Source organism: Pseudorca crassidens, chromosome 1, assembly GCF_039906515.1.
Source record: "Pseudorca crassidens isolate mPseCra1 chromosome 1, mPseCra1.hap1, whole genome shotgun sequence".
Classification (NCBI taxonomy): Eukaryota; Metazoa; Chordata; class Mammalia; order Artiodactyla; family Delphinidae; genus Pseudorca; species Pseudorca crassidens.
In genome coordinates, this window is record NC_090296.1 from 3,509,613 (window position 1) to 3,529,971 (window position 20,359).

General features: G+C 45.8%; 1 protein-coding gene across 2 annotated transcripts in view; it reads right to left on the reverse strand.

Annotated features, from left to right (window-relative positions):
- Nucleotides 1-12,828, reverse strand: part of RCOR1 (REST corepressor 1) — a 119,654-nt gene extending 106,826 nt beyond the window's left edge. Inside the window, exons 1-2 of one of the 2 annotated variants that reach the window (XM_067724240.1) lie at nucleotides 12,306-12,828; nucleotides 12,171-12,230 (exon numbers count right to left, since the gene is read on the reverse strand). In XM_067724240.1, the coding sequence (XP_067580341.1) occupies nucleotides 12,171-12,230; nucleotides 12,306-12,591 (346 nt within the window). In that variant the 5' untranslated portion in view covers nucleotides 12,592-12,828. The remainder of the gene's footprint in view (nucleotides 1-12,170; nucleotides 12,231-12,305) is intronic. The other variant, XM_067724329.1, reaches the window with a different exon arrangement.
- Between the last annotated feature and the right edge of the window lie 7,531 nt (nucleotides 12,829-20,359).

The window sequence follows — 20,359 nt, forward strand, 5'->3', positions numbered from 1 at the left end:
CTGAAGAAAATACTTGAGGTATCGAATAAAGAACTACTCAAAAGAATAAAAAGAATAATCCATGAGGCTCACACAGGGCCAAGAAGAGTGCCTATTCCCAACAGCCAGAGTGGAAAACCTCAGAATTAAAGGACTATTGGGTAGAGTAAGTACTCAGAAGGGTTTTGGCTCAGTAGTGGGAAATAATTAGCCCTAGACTAAATGCTGCTCTGATCCCACCTAACAAAGCTTAAAAGCAAGATCTGAAATGAACAAACCATGTCTAAGGAACTTAACCATGTTCCAGAACAAAGCGCAAGAATATTTATAGGAATATAAAGATACCCAGCATCCAAAGTAAAATTCATAATGTCTGGCATCCAAACAAAAATTACCAAACAAGCAAAGAAACAGGAAAAGACAACCCATAATGAGGAAGAAAATCAATCAGTTGACACCAACTCAGAAATGAGATGGATGGGAGAATTAGTAGACCAGGGCATTAAAACAATTACAACTGTACTGCAAAGTGTTTGAGAAGTTTGAGGCAAGGCTGAGTATGCTCAGGAGACCTGAGATACATTTAAAAAGCCCAAATCACACCTGAAACTATCACAACACTGTTAGTCAATTATACTTCAATAAAAAAATGAAAAAATTTTTAAAAGACCCAAATCAAACTTCTAGATATGAAACCTGGAAGATGAAAAAAATACATGTATTAACAGCACATTAGATGCTACAAAAGAAAGACTGGCAAACTTAAAGATATAGCAATAGAAAGCATTCAAAATGAAAGAGAGGGGCTTCCCTGGCAGTGCAGTGGTTAAGAATCTGCCTGCCAGCGGGCAACATGGGTTTGAGCCCTGGCCTGGGAAGATCCCACATGCTGCGGAGTAACTAAGCCCACGCGCCACAACTACTGAAGCCCGCACACCTAGAGCCTGTGCTCCGCAACAAGAGAAGCCACCACAATGAGAAGCCTGCACACTGCAGTGAAGAGCAGCCCCAGCTCGCTGCAACTAGAGAAAAGCCCGTGCGCAGCAACAAAGACCCTACGCAACCAAAAATAAATAAAATAAACAAATTTATTTTACAAAAAGAAAGAAAAAGACTGAACAGAGCATCAGTAAGCAGTGGGACTTCAAACAGCCTAATATATGCACACCTGTGTAAGTGTAAATATGTATAGTTTATGTCAATTAAACCTCAATAAAGCTGTTTTAAAAACCTAACCTTTTCAGGGCTTCCCTGGTGGCAAAGTAGCTAAGAATCCACCTGCCAATGCAGGGGACACAGGTTCAAGCCCTGGTCCGGAAGGATCCCACATGCCGCAGAGCAACTAAGCCCATGCTCCACAACTGCTGAGCCTGCACTATAGAGCCCAAGAGCCACAACTACTGAGCCCTCGTGCCACAACTACTGAAGCCCACACGCCGCAACTACTGAGCCTACATGCCGCAACTACTGAAGCCTGCGTGCCTAGAGCCCTTGCTCTGCAACAAGAGAAGCCACCACAATGAGAAGCCCGCGTACCGCAATGAAGAGTAGCCCCTGCTCACCACGACTAAAGAAAGCCCGTGCAGCAAGAAGACCCAACGCAGCCATAAATAAATAAATGAAAATAAAGATCCCTTTAAAAAAAAAAAAAAAAAGGCTGAGCCTTCATATTGTTGATTTTTTAAGTCCTACATTTATCTTCAATATAGCCTTATATCTTAATCATCTTTTTGGTTTAATTAGGTACTAAATAACCACCTCAAAAAACAAACCTCTCCAAGCTTTCAATTTCTACTTGCTTTCTCAAGAAGCCTGTTTTGAATACCTTAATAGCAATATTTTAACAAATACTCCACTAGAGGAATTCAGTACACAGCCATCATAATATTTATCGGCTGTTCCAATAGCACATTTCATCATGCACCTTGATTAAAGGGGCAAAACTACTGAACTAATTATAAAAAACAAAGCTTTCATCAGAACCTCTAGATCAGTGCTGTCCAACAGCACTTTCTGGGATAATGGAAATGTCCTACTCGGCGCCGTCCAATACAGCAGCCAATAGCTACATACTTGAAATGTAGCTAGTGTGACAGAACTGAATTTTTAATTTTATTTGATTTTAATAAATTTAAATTTAAATAATTATAGATCGGGGCTTCCCTGGTGGCGCAGTGGTTGCGAGTCCGCCTGCCGATGCAGGGGACGCGGGTTCGTGCCCCGGTCTGGGAAGATCCCACATGCCGCGAACGGCTGGGCCCGTGAGCCATGGCCGCTGAGCCTGCACGTCAGGAGCCTGTGCTTCGCAACGGGAGAGGCCACAACAGTGAGAGGCCCGCGTACCACAAAAAAAAAAAAAAAAATTATAGACCACTAGTGGCTATATTATTGGACAGCACAGCTCAAGACAATTTAAAAGAAAATCTAGATTGAAATTCTTAAGAAAGATTAGCACTTTCAAAATAATTTTTTAACATTTACAGCTTATATAATTTTTAAATTAATAAACATCATAAAATCATAAACACAGAAAAACTCCTATTTTTAAGGCTTGGCTCAAAGGACCACTTCACCTAAAACTTCTTCCTGGTTTCTTCAATGCCCCTCCTCCACCCCAGGGTCAGGTGACCCCGCCACACCATGCCTCACAGCACCCTCTGTGTGCTGTCATCAGTGATGGGGTGGGGTGGGGGGAAGGGGAAGTAGACGCTTAAGGGAGATGAGGTTTTCTCTTGGGATGATGAAAACACTTTGGAACTAGATGGTGTGGGTGGTGGGTGCACACAATGTAAATGTACTAAATGCCACTGAATTCTTCACATTAAAATGGTTAATTTTATGTCATATGAATTCACCTTGATAAAAATAAATTTTTAAGAATGCATCTAAGATGTGTATCTCTAATTCATACAAATTCATTACTAAAAAGGCACAGAAAACAGGGAAAACCAGCTTTTAAATGCAACTTTAAAGCTCATTTTTTCCCTTGGGTTTCCATTTTTTAACTAAACTTGGTGCTTAATTATCAACTGTCCATTACAAAATGCCTATTCAAGGTAAGTCAGTCAGTGCACACAAATGTTATTAAATGCAGAACCACATTCAGCTACATCAAATGAGAAGAGAAACCTTTAGATATTTAAACCAAATTGGTGGCTCAAAAAACTAAGAAAGCAGAAGCACATGACACCACCAAGACTTTATGGAACCGAGTAAGACCAGACTAGCCAAGTACTTACCCTACTCTTCTTACCATCCTGATCGCCCTATATCCACACTAAGTCTGAAAGCAGAACTAGCCCAAGCCCAGAAGCTTCTATGTCAGTAAAGCAGGATCTGCAATCTTCCGTAAGAGTATGTATGTGTGTAAAACAGCACAGTTTAAGTGAACAGAATGTTTAACCAACGCCCAAAATTTTAATTAACCTTTTCAGGCATAAATAGGGCCATCAGGTAGTATTTCTTAGTCACTAGATGAAACTACTGAAAAGGATAACCATGGCCAAACTTGAGGAGCAGAGACTCACCCAAGTGCCCTCGGTAAATGTACAAGGCAAACCTTGGGGCTCTGGGCAGACAAAAACTAGTCCTTAGTTAACTTACACTATGATCAAATCAAACATGGCAAACTTCACAAACAGAATAAAGCTTACAATTTTCTTTAAGTATATACTCTGGTCTTTGAAAAATAGAATACAATTCACTAATATATACTTTGGGGATTTTGGGGGAGGCGGGGCAGGGTTAGTTTGGTTTTTGTTTTTTTGATGGGGGAGGAAGGATGGGAATAATATGCAAGGGAGGAAAATTAGTTGTTGAACAACACAAACCAGATAGCTGTATGGGTGAAACCAAGGGTTTTTTTTAAAATGCTCTCTTAGATATTTTAATTTGTGTATCTTTTCACACTTTATTAAGACCTGGTTCTTAAATTCATTCCACAGCTCAAGTTCAGTGCGAATCTGCAGAAAAACATATGGGGGGGATAGATATTTAAAAGTTATACTCAACTGTTAAACTAAAGGGTAACCAAAATAACAGGGTCCATTGTAACCTTATGTCATCCAATCACAAGAAATCGCTCCCCTCAAAAAAAACAATTGTATTTTACACTCTGAAAATGACTATTTTGACATACATGGAGTAAAGCAATTCATTCCAATTTGCCCCAGTCAACCAAGCCAGATACCTCCCATTTCATTTGTGTTTTCACTTCCAGAAAGAGGGGGAATGTAATTGGACATGAAGCAGGCTCTGGCAACCCTAAACATAAAACTCCACAATACCTGGGACCACATGGAAATGACTAAGCAATTGATCCAATAAAGTATTGCTCCTAAGTGTTTTTTCTTAAAGAGGATTTCTGGCTGGCTCTCCCTGAAATACACTAGATAGAAATCTGACAGCAACTTACACTTAATGTGATCTTGGTGTTTTTCCTTTCTTAGTGACATATAAAATAATGGTGCTTCCGACAACAGCTGGCATCTTAGAATGGGTTACCTTGGGCAAGTTACTAGGTTGAACCATAACAATCAGCCTCTCCATGCCTCTGTTTCCTCAGATGGAAAATGGTGATAACAACTTTACCTGATATGACTGTTTTGATCGTTGTGTTAAATCATTAATAGGTATAAAGTGTTCAAACCAGTCTGGCACACAGCCAGCACTACACTAACCTGGCACTGACAAATCATTCCTTCAAGGGTCTTCTATTAGCTGCACCTCCCCATGCACACACTCACCCACTCGCTTATCATCAGTGACAAACCCATAAGACAGCTGAATTTGGTTTTAGTCCACAGCACGTTAACCTGTTATAGGAAACTAACTGACCATCGTGGAAACTAAAGCTGTAACTTTAACCTCTAACTGGTATGCTGTTATAACTAGATGCTGGACAGAAATTAAATCAGAGCTTTTCAAGTCATCTGGTACTGAAATTTAGGTCAATCGGTTAATAATTAGTACACCAAATGAACTGAATAAAGCTGAAACATAACAAAGATGTGTCAATTCTCAGTGACATTCATCTTAAACCAGGAGTCCTAGTGACAATTATTATAGGAGCTATGTACCAAGTCCAGTCTCTGAGCAGAAACATATCCAACCAGGGATATATTTTTATTCCTTCCTGAAAAGAAACGCAATCAACCCCCATACTAGAGAGAAAACAAAAAACTCTACATATGTAACCCTAATAAAGGATCAGTATCCAAATATATAAAGAACTCCCACAAATCAGTAAGAAAAAGAACACCCTACAGAAAAAGAGCAAAAGGTATATTCACAGAAGGAAACCAAGCAGCCAAAAAAACATATAATAAAAGCACACTTAACCTCACCAGTAATTTAGAAAAATGCCAACATAAACCACAAAAAGACAGTACTGCAAAAAGTTAATAAACCTAACACCTTAGTGAAAATTGGGTGAAGGAAAGGAATTTTCTGTGCCTGTTAGTGGCAATGTACTTGTTTGGAAAACACCAAAGCAAATGAATATGCACAAATAATTCCATTTACAAAAAGACTTTGACAATAACAAAACATATTGCTTTTCACACATAAGTACGTACTGAAGTACAAAAACACACATGGGCATTCTGCCGGCCTTGAGAGCGTGCCACTCAGATCTCCCTTCAAGAGAGAAAGAGCTGAGAGAAGTGTAATTAGCTGACAGCCCCAGCTGCCCAGCACCTTTGGGGTCCACTGCAGCATTCATACCAACGCCAGGCCAATGACTGAACACAGCCGGCATTCTAGGGCAGGCCCTTTCCTGCCTAATGCACTCTAACAATCTGTGCTCTGGCTGCACTGCAATCTTAGGCTCCCGGGTCCAATAATCAATCATCCTTCTTTCTGTTTTCCTTCACAGGTGTCACACCTGAACCCATTCTGAAGGCTTTGCCACCTAACCTTCTTCCTCTCCTCTCTATCTTCACAGGCATTTACCCCTGTGACTCTCTTGCACGGCTAATTCTATCTTGGCATCTGCTTCATAGAGGATGCAAACTACCACAGGGATAACAAAAATCAACTTCCAATTAGTGAAGGCAGGAGTGGAAGAATTAGCCTCTACCTGCACCTGACGCAAATATGCCCTAATATCAACAGTGTTTAATCACAGTGGTGGGCATGTAACTGTAGATATTCTTTTTTATTTGAATGGGTTTTTAAAATAACTCTATCTTTACAATGCTATCCTACCTTATGATAATTTGCAAAGACATTCCAACATCTAACGACTATCTAATCACTTCAATTTTAGAAATTTAACTCTTACTCCTGGTTCTAAAATCATGCACCCTTATTACCGTTCCCAATTATTGTATGCAGTAACAATGCTCTAAAACATTAAGAGTTTTAAGTTTGGCTTCATTGGCCTCAAGTCTACCTGGAGATACGTTTAATGACTGAAAGACAAATACAAGTCACTTTGTCTCCGCAGGCCTTACTTTCCTCATCTAGAACACAGGAAGGCTGGACTGGGCGGACACTACAATTTTCTCTCTCATTACTCCAAGGAAGGGAAAATCCAGAAATTTCAAAGAATTATGTCTACTGTGCGATTTTTACTAAGATCATCATCTTTAAAGAATTTGACTAATTTGAAAAAAAATAGTTTTAGGGTTTACTGTCAACATTTCATTTAAATGACATTTTAATGTTATTTTAAAATGTCTCAAACATTTTAGCAAAACACCTTTTGTCACCTTAAACCATTCTATTTTTTAAATACTTTTTTTAAAAATCAACAACAGAAAACATAAAGCTCAACCAGAAGACAGATATATGTACTAGAAGAATTTCCATAACACAAAAGAGAAGGAATTGTTAAATTACAATTATTACCCCTTATCATTTCTAGGGTCACAAATATTTTCCATAATTGCTATTTAAAGCTGTAGGAATTAACTCACTCCAAATCACTGAATCAGCATTCAATCCCCAATTCCTACCTTATTCAAACTTTTACTGTGCTGCTACAGAGACTCCCTCCACAAAAGGGATTTCCAGTTCTGTTTTAAATATAAAAACCAATACAAGCCTTATTTCTTACTTTTACATTATGCATGGAACCTCTAAAGAAAGGCTCAGAAGAAAGTGAGAGCTAAATTACAAATTAATTACAACAATCTATATAGCAGAGAGTAAAATATAAAAAGTAAAATAGACTAGGGGAGAATACAGTAACTTGGATAGACTCTAATGTTTCATCTCCAAAGACTAAGAAGTTAGTTGCAACTAAATTGCCCCACAGAACTTTATAACACCAAGGAAAATAGCTTTTTAAGAGTAAGCCTAAATTTCTTCAGTACCAAGGACTTTCAACACTGCTTTTAAAACAACTCTGCTCTGATCAGCCTCAACCAGCTAACCTTTGAATCACACTCATCACCCACAGAAGGGAACATTGTGGCAGAAGAACCTCACCTCGAAAACATTAACTCTCAAAGACAAGAACTTGAAAGTTTAGAGCAAAAACTCCCTAACTCAGAACACAGTTAATGTGTACTTCACTTTGGCCCAGGGATGGATTCAAGGTCTCTTTTGTACTATCCAGAAACTTGATCTGAACAGGTTTACCTATCCTCTCTGGATCTCAGTGTACTTTTCTGCTATATAAAAGTATTGGACTAGTTCTCCCTCTTCCAGGAAAGAATAGTTACCTAAATTGCAGCAGGTAACTTAAAAGTAATCTTCTTCAACTATCACAGTGCATGATTCACATTCAAATCTACAGCTTCATTATAATTCAGTCTTACCTCTGCAGTAAAGCAGGCAACGCGGGGACCACTGCTTGGCAACTGAAGTCCCACAAACGATAATTAGAATAAGATAGCAGACAATGTTTACTTAACACTCACTGTGCCAAGCACTGCGCTGGACATTTTACATGTATTAGCTCAGTTAATTTCTTCTCTTGAGGAAGAAGTTCCACTACCTCTACTTCACAGATGAAAGCAAAAATAAAGTTGCAACTTTATTTTTGTTGCCCAGGGGCAACACACAGTTGTCAAGAGGCACTGCCAAGATCTGAACTTGGGTTTGACGATTCTCATAGCCCAAGCTCTCACAGTCTACTCTATACTGCTTCTGAAAGAAGCCGGAAATTAAAAAGATGACTATAACTGACACAATCACAGGCCACAAGTGAGGGAAAGATCCCTGATTCATAATGGAGGGAACTGAGGCTCCAGAGATAAAATGACCAGCTCGACCTTAAACCACCTTCTTAACCACAGAGACAGGGCATTCAGCCTCCCGACAACCAGTTTTAAGTGTCTCCTACTTCACTACATCATGAAGGTGATCACTCACAGGGTTTATCATTACCCTGACCTCTCATTTGGGTGAACACTACCTCAAAGTACATCTACATCACAAAGCATTCACTGTAACTTATGAATTTTGGGGTATCTTTAAAATTGATTTTTACAATGAAACTAAAGTATAGCAAATAATATGTTCAAAGAGGTACATAGAACCACCAGTAAGAAGAAATGAAAAGCAGGTCAAGACACCCTGTTCAGAAAAATTATTCCACGTTAAAGCATAACACATTTTATTAATACAAGTCAACTCTGAAGTGACAGTTGAGCCAATGACAACCACAAATTTTCTAATCTGATTAAATATACTGGATTCAATGTTCCAAATACAGGGTGCATGTTTAAAGGGCTATTACCTCAAAAATATTTACCATTAACATTTCCTCTTCTGTAAGAGTCTTAGTTTTACTATTAGTGAACTGTGATACTGAAAACCAGCACAGACAGAAGTTGACAGTAATAACACATGCTGAGACTTCCCTGGAGGCACAGTGGTTAAGAATCCGCCTGCCAATGCAGGGGACGCAGGTTCAAGCCCTGGTCCAGGAAGATCTCACATGCCACGGGGCAACTAAGCCTGTGTGCCACAACTACTGAGCCTGCATGCTGCAACTACTGAAGCCCGTGTGCTTAGATGTAGCCTGTGCTCCGCAACGAGAAGCCACCACAATGAGTAGCCCCACTCACAACTAAAGAAAGTCTGCATGCAGCAGCGAAGACCCAACACAGCCAAAAATAAATAAATTTTTTAAAAAATAAAAAATAAAAATAAATAAAAGAAACCAAAGACGACTCAGCATACACTACGGCACTGAGTATGGAAAGACGGTCTGGACCCCACATGAGAACAAAGACTAAGGTAAAGATATGGAACTGCATTCTGGTCTTGTTTTTAAATCTAACTGATAAAACTTGTTCCATCATTATAAACACAGATGTTATTTTAACTACCAAGTTCTGATCCAGTGATCCAGTTTAGGTCTTCGTTAGATAATAAGAACTGAATCAGCATTTTAGGATGGCAGTGCTCTATCCACTTCACCCACTACTTGTGAGGGATGACAAATCTTCTTTGGGCTATACAGGGAGTATCAGGTGGATCTAGTTTCAACCATTCGCTTTTAAAGCTAAATAGGGTCAAGTTGAGATACTGTGGGTAAATAAAATCTGACCTTAAAAAAAATTAAAATCAACTTCTTCCACTCATACATCTTTACAGAGATAGTTTTTTAAAAAATCAGTTTGCTGATGAGTTTCACACTTACCGGTCTGTTCAAATTTGTAAAAATAAATAAATAAATAAACAAATATTCAAAACTCAGGCAGGGAAAAAAAAAACTAACAATCACAATCTCAATTCCATATTATTCCTAACTTGTACTCATGGAAGGAAACTGTCTTAAGTCTAAAGACCTAAAAAAAATTTTTTGGCAATAAACAAAATTGTTGTATCATTTCTATTCCAAAATGGAAGTCTCCCCGTTCCTTAGATTTTTTTTTAAATCAATTAATTAATTAATTATATTTTTGGCTGCGTTGGGTCTTCGTTGCAGTGCACCGGCTTCTCATTGCAGTGGCTTCTCTTGTTGCAGAGCACGGGCTCTAGGCGCGAGGGCTTCAGTAGTTGTGGCTCACAGGCTCTAGAGCACAGGCTCAGTAGTTGCGGTGCACAGGCTTAGCTGCTCCACAGCATGTGGGATCTTCCCGGACCAGGGCTTGAACCCATGTCCCCTGCATTGGCAGGCGGATTCTTAACCACTGCGCCACCAGGGAAGCCCCGTCCCTTAGGTTTTTTTTTTTTTTTTTCCTTAGATTTTAAGTTAAATGAGAACACACCTAAAAAAATAAATCAGTAGGAAACAGTAAAGTCCTACAATTTCCAGCCATACCTAGGAATTCATCCCACTGCTCAGATTGGCAAAACAGGGTTTCAAATTATTTCATACCAGTTGGATTCCTTTCCAGATTAAAACAAACACAAAATACGAAATGTTAATGCCAAGACCCAATCAACTGGCAGCAAGACCATGCAGCAAAACATTTACAGTGTTTTACTTTTTAGAATGGCTGGTCTCTAGCAAATTTATGCTTGCATCTATTCCATCGAAACTGCAAGGACAGCTCAAAATACGATCCTATTACATGTGCTGTTTCAAAGAGAACAACTCCAAAGAAATCAGGCTCATTCCTAACAATGCTGAGCTAGACATCAATATTTAGAAGAATGTCAGAATTCTAATTCTTGCTGTTGCCATCAAATATGCCCTTTTCTTTAGTCACATCCAACATATTTAAATAAAGCTTTCAAAACGAATATAAACAAAATATACCAAAAAACTGACCAACTTACTAAAACTAAAATATACAAGTTGATTTTTTTAAATATGTGGGGGAAACTTGGTGACAAGCTTTGCTTTATGTTCTGTGTATTAAAACAAAGATGGACTTGACCTACAAAATGAAGATAGGGTCAACTGTAACCAAAAAACAGTATGCTTCCCCTGGTGGCCAACCATGGAATGGAGAAGGCATGCACAGAAGAGAAAAAGCCTTGTCTCGGAGTTCCATCCTGTCACTCTTATAAATGAGAAGTGACTACCAAAAAAGGAAGACGCGGGGGAAGGGGAAACTATCAAAAAGACTAACATAAGTTAAAAGGAATACAAACCTGGGCGGTAGACTACATATACTTTAAGAGATTTAAATCATCAACAGACTAAAATGTAGAAGGCAAATACGGGAAAGGTCATTTATTTCCAGAATGCCCAAGAGCTCACTCAGGGATCCCTATGTATTTTCACTTCCAACACCCAGAGTTTCATACCTAAATAACAGCTTAAGAGCAATCGCCTTTTTCAAGGGCTAGATCCTTGCAATTTTCTGCAGTCTTGTTTCCAAGGAAAAGCATTTATGCATTTATCTTCTCAAACTCGTGGTATAACCTACATAGAGAACCTTCAGTTCTAAAGCTCTCCAACCAGGAGGACTGTTAACTCCAGTTCCACAAGGTTCTCTTTTGAGTTTTATTTCTGAAAGAAAACCCACGTCCTTTCAAACATCTTCCATGCCAACAATCTTTTAAAGATAATCTTACACGGAGACAGGCTAGAATCTCACTGACGAATTCCTTTGTCTGATTGGATTTTTCTGGTACTTTAAATCTGCTTCCACACAGAAGAGCAGCAAGAGTAGCAAATGTTCCAAGTTAGGGGGTAGGGATTTCTTGGAGGCGGACATCATTTGTTAGGCTAAAGCTTCTGAAGGTTCTAATCTTTCACAACCCGTTCCTTAAAAAAAAAAAAAAAAAAAAGCGGGGGCGGGGGGGGAATACACACACATTTACAAATAGGTCCTAAAATCAAACTGCCACCAGCCAGTCTCTCTTCCCCGGGCAGGCGCCCTCTGGGAAGCACACTTCTTTTATTAACTGGTTTTGGGAGATCTCAAGACGGGAGGGGAGTCGGGGCCAGGCAGGAGTCCAGGGGCGGGCAGGACGAGGAAAGGGCGTGCGGGGCAACCCTCCGCAGGGGAGAAATGGGTCCGAGAACGTCCCAAGCCCAGGCGCTCGCAGGACACTAACTCTCCGGCGCGGCCGCCCCTGCCCGGCCCCGGCGCGGCTCGTGCCGACCCGGGGACGCCGGAGCCCCCGGGCCAGGTGGCCAGGTGTGGCTGCGCGCCGCCGCCTCCAATCCGACCCGCCGCGGCGACCGGGGCCTCCCCAGGGGCAGGCACGCCAGCACGACACCCTTGCGCGGGTGTCTCCCCGCGGACAGCAGGACCCACACAGGCAAAAAGAAAGTTGTCCGAGGCCGTCCGCCCCCTCGGGTCGCCGGCCGGCCGGGCTGGGGCGCTACTCACCGGGGTCGAAGTCGGGCACCACCGCCTGGTACTGGGGTCCGACCCGCATGCCGCCGCCACCTGCGGGGAAGCAGAGAGGAGGTCAGCGGGCGGGCGGGCGAGCGGGCGGGGGCGGCGCGGGCGGCTGCCACTTACCGTGTTCCTCGTCGCTGGACGAGCCCGAGCTGCCTTCCTCCCAGGAGTTGCTGCTGCTGTTGCCATTGGGCGCCGCCGCCGCCAAACTTTTATTCTGCCCATTATTGGGGGCGACGGCGGCCGAGGCGGAGGCGCCGGTGGCCGAGGAGGCGGCGGCGGCCGAGGAGGCGGCGGCGGAGGCGGAGGCGGCCGAGGCGGCGGCGGCCGAGGCGGCCGCGTTGGCCGCGTTGTTCCTCCCTCTCCGCTTCCCTGAGACCTCGGGGCCCTTCTCCACCATGGCCGGCATCGGCGGGGGCCCGGACCGGGCGAAAGTGGCGGGGACCCGCGGCTCCTGAGGAGGGGGCGCCGGGCCGGGGGAGGGAGTGAGAGCGGGCGCGGAGGCGGGCGGGCGCGGCCGGAGCTCGCGGGCGCGAGTTGGGGCTGGGGCGGCCCTAGCGGGCGGAGAGCGGAGCCGCTTCAAGCCCCCAGCGCCGAGCCGAGCGCAACTTTCGCTCTCATCGCCGCCCGCACTTCACTGGCACTAACTACTCCAGGAGCAGCGAGCGGGAGGGGAGGGGGGCGGGGCCTGGGCGAGCGGGGGAAGCCGCGCGCAGCCCAACCCGGCGCGGGGTGGCTCCGCCCCCGGCGTGCTCCCATTGGCTCTTGTGGGATTTGGACGGCGAGCGGCAGCCAGATTGGCTCCGCGTACCAGTCTGTCCAAGGGGCCGGGGCGGGAGAGCGGGGAGGGGGAGGCTCCGGGCTTCCGTTGGTCAGGTTCGGTTGACGCGTATCGCTCGCTGTACGTGGTTTGAGGTTTGCAATCTCTCTACGCCCCATGATCCATCTCTCTAGGCAATAGCGAGGAGTTAGCTGTCCTCCCCGCCCCCTCCTTCTGCCGGTCCCCCCCTTCACCTGAGCGCGCCCCCCGCGGCCTCTGCCCCCACGTTCCCCGAAGGGCTCCACTGAGGATACCATCGGTTTCAAAAAGTAAAATATACGCGACACGAGAACAGAAATTGAATGCAAGGTTGGGACTACTTTCCCCCTCGCGCGGAGGATTACATCTCACAGTTTGAATGGGTTCTATACAAAGAGGGGAAACTAATTGGAAGAAACTAATTGCGCCCCCACCTTTCCCAAGGGATTTGGGGGTTACTCAGCGCCGGGGGAAGCCTGGTGCAGGGGACAGGCTTCCCAGGTGACAGTCACCCCCGGAGCAGAAGAAAGCAGTGTAGGAGCTCAGGGGGTTTAGTGGCGCTTTCTGCTAATTTGGTGGGGGGAGGTTGGAAATCGCCGCGATTGCCCGAGTTTCGGGGCGCGCCGCGCCTGCGAGGCCAGAGGAGAGGGTCCTCTGCCCCTGCCCGGTAGCAGAGTCGGGGCGCGGGGTCCCTGCCGTCCCGGATGGCCGTTTGGAGAGCTGTGAAGGAGCCGAATTGTCACAGGGGGAGGGGAACACTTAAAAATGGGGTGGGGGACTTACAGAAATGGGCTGGGGTCCGGGAAGGGTAAAGAGGAAGAAGCTATTTTCATCCCAAGCCTTTGGTAGGGGAGGAGGGTCAACTTCCTCCGAGGCAAGAGCTACTTTTCCGGATCTGCTGCCTGCCCTGCCTCCCCCACTCCACCCCTTGCCCCAGAGAGTGACCACCGGCCGACGCGGGGCTGCTTTTATAGCTGGGGGTGGGGGTGGGAGATGGGAGAGTGTGTGACTCCCCTGGAGGTCTGTATCTGCTCCACCCCCACCGATCCCCCCAAACAACACGCTCTTCGTACATAATCAGGAATAATCAGGAGGCGAGAGAAGGTCTATAAATGAAAAAATATATATATGTATTTTTTTAATGCAGCGGATGGCTATTTTTCTTTTAAGTTACTTCAAACCTGAGCTTAATATGGGGACAGTTTACACCAGCTCTGGTTATAAATAGCTACAGGGAGAAATCTGAAGTTTTATGGTTTTAAAGCCTGAATAAATAAGCAGGATGTTCTCCACGTTTTTTGCAGCATGAGCCATCATTATTACTTCAGTGAAGTGACCATGTTCAATTCTGCCTGAATGAACTGTAAGAAAAAGCGCTGGGAGACCTCCCCATGGAGGAGAACTGCCCCCGCCAAGTTCAGGGTCGCAGCTCCTGGATTCCCCTTAAAAGGACACTCATCTCCTAGGAGAGCCCAAGTAGCGCAGGTGTGTGCCCCGGGATACTCCCCAACAGCTGGCCTGGGTAGGATGCAGACAGCAAAGCCAAGGGTTAGGAACCAGAGGTGGCATTCCCCGGGCTGAACCACCTGGCCGAGGGCTGTGACTCATCTAGAGGTGAGCACTGTGTGAGGAATGAGGTTAAGAGCCCTCTGCCCTGCTCGCTTAGTGTCTATGAAGTTATACCACAAGACTCTGGATAGATTAGCCTACAAGGGCACAAAGGTGATATTGAGTCATTTATTAGAGCAGCAGGAATGGCACAGCACATGGGGTCACCAGCACCACCTACCAAACCCCAAGGTTGGAGCTACTTCCTGGCTGGGTTATAACAATGGGTGCATCACTGGCCCTTGCAGCCATTCAATTTTTCAACAAATATTAACACCTAACATGTGCCAGACCCCGTTCTATTTTGACGCCAAAGCCACACAGATACTGGCCTTGACCCTGTCAGCTTCCTTGTCTGTAAAACACAGGTAATAGTAACTACCTCCTGGCCTGGTGGAGTTTTTACAGATTCCATCTCTCCAGCCCCCTTCTTCCACCATAGGGAACCCCTCAACCTGAAGGAAACCCCCTTTCCTGCCCCTGCCTATTGTTTGGGGTGGGGGAAGGTGGCCCACACACAACCCTTCTGGTTGGGAATTTGTGACCTCACAACTTCAAACTGGCACTCCATCGAGTCAGCAGCCCCACCATGTTTTTCGGTGACACCCTCTCCCACCCTCTGAGTCTAAGAGTTCACACCTTCTCTCCTATCCTCACACTTCCCACAGCCCCTTCTGCCCTCACTCCCAGCCAGCGACCTCACCTCATTCTTCAGTGGGAAAAACTGAATCCGTCAGGTGGGCCCTCATCTTCCAGTCCCCAAGCTGACACATCTGCCTGCCTGGCACCCCACTCCCCCGCCGTCTCTCCCACCCCAATCTTGATCTCAGGCACCCACCTCCGGCTGCCCTCCCCTTGCTACTCTCCTGTACCATCAGCCTCTCTCTCTCTTTCCCCTTGGCTAGCATTTTCCCAAAAAAAAGGGGAAAATCTCTCCCTTACTCTCAAGCCCCTTTCCGCCTCCTCCCCATTTCTCTACTCCCACGACAGAAGACAGAAAACTCCAAAGACGTGTCCATACCTGCCTTCCCCACTCCCTCCCTTCCCAGTCTCTCCTCACCCCACCCCAGGAGGGCTGTGTGCCTACTCCTACCTATTGCTAAGGTCACACACAAGCTCCTGGCTGCCCGATCCAGCGGTCACTTCCTGGAACACTGCCCTCCTCAGCAGCACCTGAGTCCGCCACTCCTCCCTCTGGAAATTCCCTCTCTTGTCTGGACCTTGGTTCCCCTCCTACTGCACAGACCGCTCCCCCTCCGTCAGTCCCCTGTGCACCCTCCACCCTCTCCTTCCACCCTGTAGTCATTGGGGTTCCTCCTGGGCCCCCTTCTCTGTGCCTGATGCATAGTAGGCACTCATTAACTGCAGAGTGAGAGATAAAGGGAACACAGGCTGCTGTGGGTGCACAGAGCAGGAGCCAGTCCTGGGGGGGAAGGTTCCTGGCACAGGTGACGTCTGACCAAGACAACATGAAATATGCCCTATAAGGGGGACCTTTGGTTTTGTCAGCCCAGCGTCTCCCAAGTGTCTACCCATCCACAACACCCTCCTCCCGGTGGTTGGCTTGGGGCTTCCCCATCTCTAACTGGCACGTGACCCAGGCCTGGCCAATCAGAGCACCCCAGACCTCTGGCTACAGTGATTGGCTCCGCAAGGGCACATGACCTAGCCAGGCCAATCAAGGGTCTTTCTGGAACTTTTCCTGGAACTCTCAGGAAGGAAGGGACCTCTCTCTCTCTCTCTGAAATCAGGACCTAGAGATCTGAAGCCTAGAACCTCCAAAGCAGGGCCAGGGATGGGGCAGGCAGGACAGGCCCCACTGGGGCTGGAAGCTGGAGGAGACGTTTGCGCCCCGGGGTCTCGCTTGCCCACCCCAGTCCAGGGCCTGTTCCAGGGAGCCCTTCTTACCCCACCAGTCTGTGGGAAAAGGCCGGTTGAGTCCTGATAGGATCTTTTGACCACTCCCCACTGTCCAAACCGCATAAGCCAGGCCTGAAATCCTGGCTTTTTAAATAGAGCGATTGGACTTTCTGTTACAACTCAAAGAATCCTGGATGTTACGAATAATTAGGCATTAATCCTGTGCAGAACAAGAGAAAGGAGACGCTGGCAGAGAAATAGCACCTTCCTGTCCCCTGTGAAAGGCTTTAAAGATAATAGCTAATATCTTCAGGGTGTAACTGTGCCTGGTCGTGCTCTCTGTGCAGAAATCATCAGTGCTTTTAATCCGCCCAGTACTCCCACTGGGTGTACACGGTTATGACCGGCTCATCCGCGCCTTGTAGGTAGGGAAACTGAGGCACCTCGAGGTGAAGTTTCCGCCTGAACCGTGCGACCCCACTCGCCGGCAGGCCTCAGCCACGTAGCCGTGCAGCCGCGGGCCTCACCAGAGACCTAAGAATGTTGGGAGGACCAGGGAGGAGGATGTGGGCAGAATGCCTTGTCTGATTCCACACATAGTGTTTATAATTCTTATTGCTGCTTTTTTTTTTGTTTTAGTAGTATTGTTAGATGACTTGTTAGAAAATTCTGCCAGGCAAGGAGTAGCTTCCCCAAAGCTGGACCAGGCAGAAGGCAGGGTGTGGGCTGGCAGGGAAACAGCCAGAAGCCAGTCCTGGGAGGGTTCGTTTCCCCCGCAAGGCTCTTCAGAAACTGAGACTGGGCAGGAATTTTAGCCATCCTAGGAGTTCTTTTTCTTTCTTTTTTTTTTTTTTTTGGCTGCATTGGGTCTTCATTGTGGTGCGCGGGCTTCTCATCACGGTGGCTTCTCTTGTCGTGGAGCTTGGGCTCTAGGTACGTGGGCTTCAGTAGTTGTGGCTCGCAGACTTAGTTGCTCTGCAGCATGTGGGATCTTCCCGGACCAGGGCTCAAATCTGTGTCCCCTGCACTGGCGAGTGGATTCTTAACCACTGTGCCACCAGGGAAGTCCCATCCTAGGAGTTCTTAACCTGCAGTCTGTGGATAGATTTCAGGGGTACCATGAACCTGGGAGGGTAGTTACAGGTTTATTTAAATGAAACTTTAACTGAAATCTAGTATTTTCTTCAATTATGAATGTAGGCGGTACTAGCAATGGCTGGGACTATGGTACCCCTAGAAATCATGATACTGTCTCATCACATTACATGTTGGAGAGATCTCAGAACAGTGTGTACAGTCATCTCCAAAATTACAGAAGATATTAGACCTGCTGCCAGATCTTGTTACTAATGTGTTAATAACCAAAGAAAAAAACTCAAAATGGATTGTATACCTAACTGTAAGAGCTAAAACTATAAAACTCTTAGGAGAAAACACAGGAGTAAATCTTCACTTCGCAAGGAGTGACCTCAAGTAGGCAAAGCCTTCTTAAATACAATTCCAAGAGCATAAGGAACAAAAGGAAAGAAGTAGATAAATTGGACTTCATCAAAATTTTAATTTGGGTTTTTGGGGGTTTTTTTGCAAATGATACCATCAATAAAGTTAAAAACAGTCCACACAGTGGGAGACAATATTTGCAAAACATGCCTGGTAAAGGACTTTATCTAGAACATGTAAAGAATTCTCACAACTCAATAATAAAAGATGAATAAAATGGGTAAAGTATCTGAATAAACATTTCTCCAAAGAAAGTATACAAATTGCTAATAAGCACATGAAAAGTTGTCCAACATCAGCCGCCAGGGAAATGAAAATCAAAACTGCAGTGAGATACCACTAGGTATCCTAGCCCACTATGATAGCTATAATAAAAAAGAGTGGTAATAACAAGTATTGGGGAGCATGTGGAAACGTAGAAACCTTCATACACGGCTGGTGTGAAATGATGCAGCTGCTTTGAAAAACAGTCTGGCAGTTCCTCAAAAAGTTAAAAATATAGTAACCATATGACCCAGCAATCCAACTTTTAGATATGTAACCAAAAGAATGAAAACATATGTCCACACAAAAACCTGTGCACAAATGCTCATACTAGTGTTATGCACAATAGCCAAAAAGTGGAAAAACTTAATGTCCATCAACTGATGAATGGATAAACAAAATGTGGTCTATCCATAAGATGGAATACTTTTTTAACTTCATTTTTTAATTAATTTATTTTTTTGGCCGTGTCGCGGCTTGCAGGATCTTAGGTCCCCAACCGGGGATCAAACCTGCGCCCCTGCGGTAGAAGCGCAGAGTCCTAACCACTGGACGGCCAGGGAGTTCCCTCATAAGATGGAATATTATTCAACCATAAAAAGGAAAAGGATACTGACATGTGCTGCAATGTGGATGAGCCTGGAAAACATTATGTTAAATGAAAGAAGCCAGTCACAAAAGAGCACATACTATATGATTCCACTTACATAAAATGTCCAGAGTTGGCAAATGAATAGAGACAGAAAGAACATTTTTGGCAGCCAGGGGCTGGGAGAGGAGGGCACTAGGCAGTGACTGCTGATGGGAATGGGGTTTCTTTTAGATGTGAGGAAATGTTCTAGAATTGATGGTAGTGCTGGTTGTACAACACTGTGAATATACTAAAAACCATTGAATTACACACTTTAAATGGGTACATTGTATGGTATACGAATTCTGTTTCAATAAAGCCTCCTTGCTGGGCCTGGAGATCTCAGGTCCGGCTCTCCACACCGGCCTCCTCGGGCGCTGCGGATGAAGGTCTGACTTTGCCCGGATGCCAGGGCCAGCAATGGTGACTGCTGGAAGGCCACCTGAGGCTCCTGCCTCACAGGTCCCTGCTCGCTCAGGTCCCCGTTGTGCAGTATGGCAGCCCCAAGTCAAGTCTTGCAGCCTTGACCTCCACGTTACAATGAGAGTCAGAGGCCAAGCCACAGCCTGTCTTCAGGGTAGGACTTGGGAGTGGAAGTATCAGGCCCAGGCCCTTCCTGCCCAGTTCCCCCCGCTCTTTCTTTAAGTACCTTCAGGAATGTTTCACTCTTTCTCTGAGAGCCCTCCCCAAGAGAATTTGGGAGATGGCCACAGGCCTGGGATAAGCGGGGGGCCTCCGAGGGTGACCCCCTCAAGGGGCTACAGGCTTGTGAGAGGACCAGCTGAGACAGACCTTAGCTCCAGGCCTACAGGTGGCTGAGGGGGGTCTCCTCGCTAGAGCCCAGTGGCCCTCCAGCCCTAGGTCTGTCTCAAGTTTCCACACTTTGGGGACCCCTCCCTTCCTGGGGTTGCCCCAAGCATGCTGCTCCCACCAGGCTACGTGGCCCACTCCTTCATGTCTCAGCTCACAGGTCACCTCCTCCAGGGAGCCCTTCTGACTTCCCTGACCACCTGAGGCCCCTGTCCCAGCCCAGGTCCCCGAGATCCTCCTTCCTGGGACCGATCACAATTCTAATGGTCTATGTGTGGCACTATCTTTCTCTCCCTCTGGAAAGTAAGCTCCATGAGGCTACTCTGTGGTCTGTGAGCCTCCCGCACAGCAGGGCTCATTAAATCACCACTGCTGACTGTGGTGGGGTCAGGCTGGGACATTTAAACAAGACCTGAGTCAGAGCGTAAACATCGCTGGGCAGTAAGTGCTGAGCATAGCACTGGCTTCCCAGGTAGCCCCGTGGCTGGCAGACGCCGGCTTTCAGGCTGCCGCCTGGCTGCACTCAGACAGTCAGACCCTCAGAGAGAGGACTGCCCCTTCTCTCATCTAGAACCTGCCTTCCAGCGTGTGGTTTCCTGTCCGAGGACCCACCCCTTATCTACAGGAGCGACAGTGGGAGTAGGACCCCCTCCTCCCCTCACCCCACAGGATGCTATGTCTGAAACAGGCAAATCTGCTAAAGAC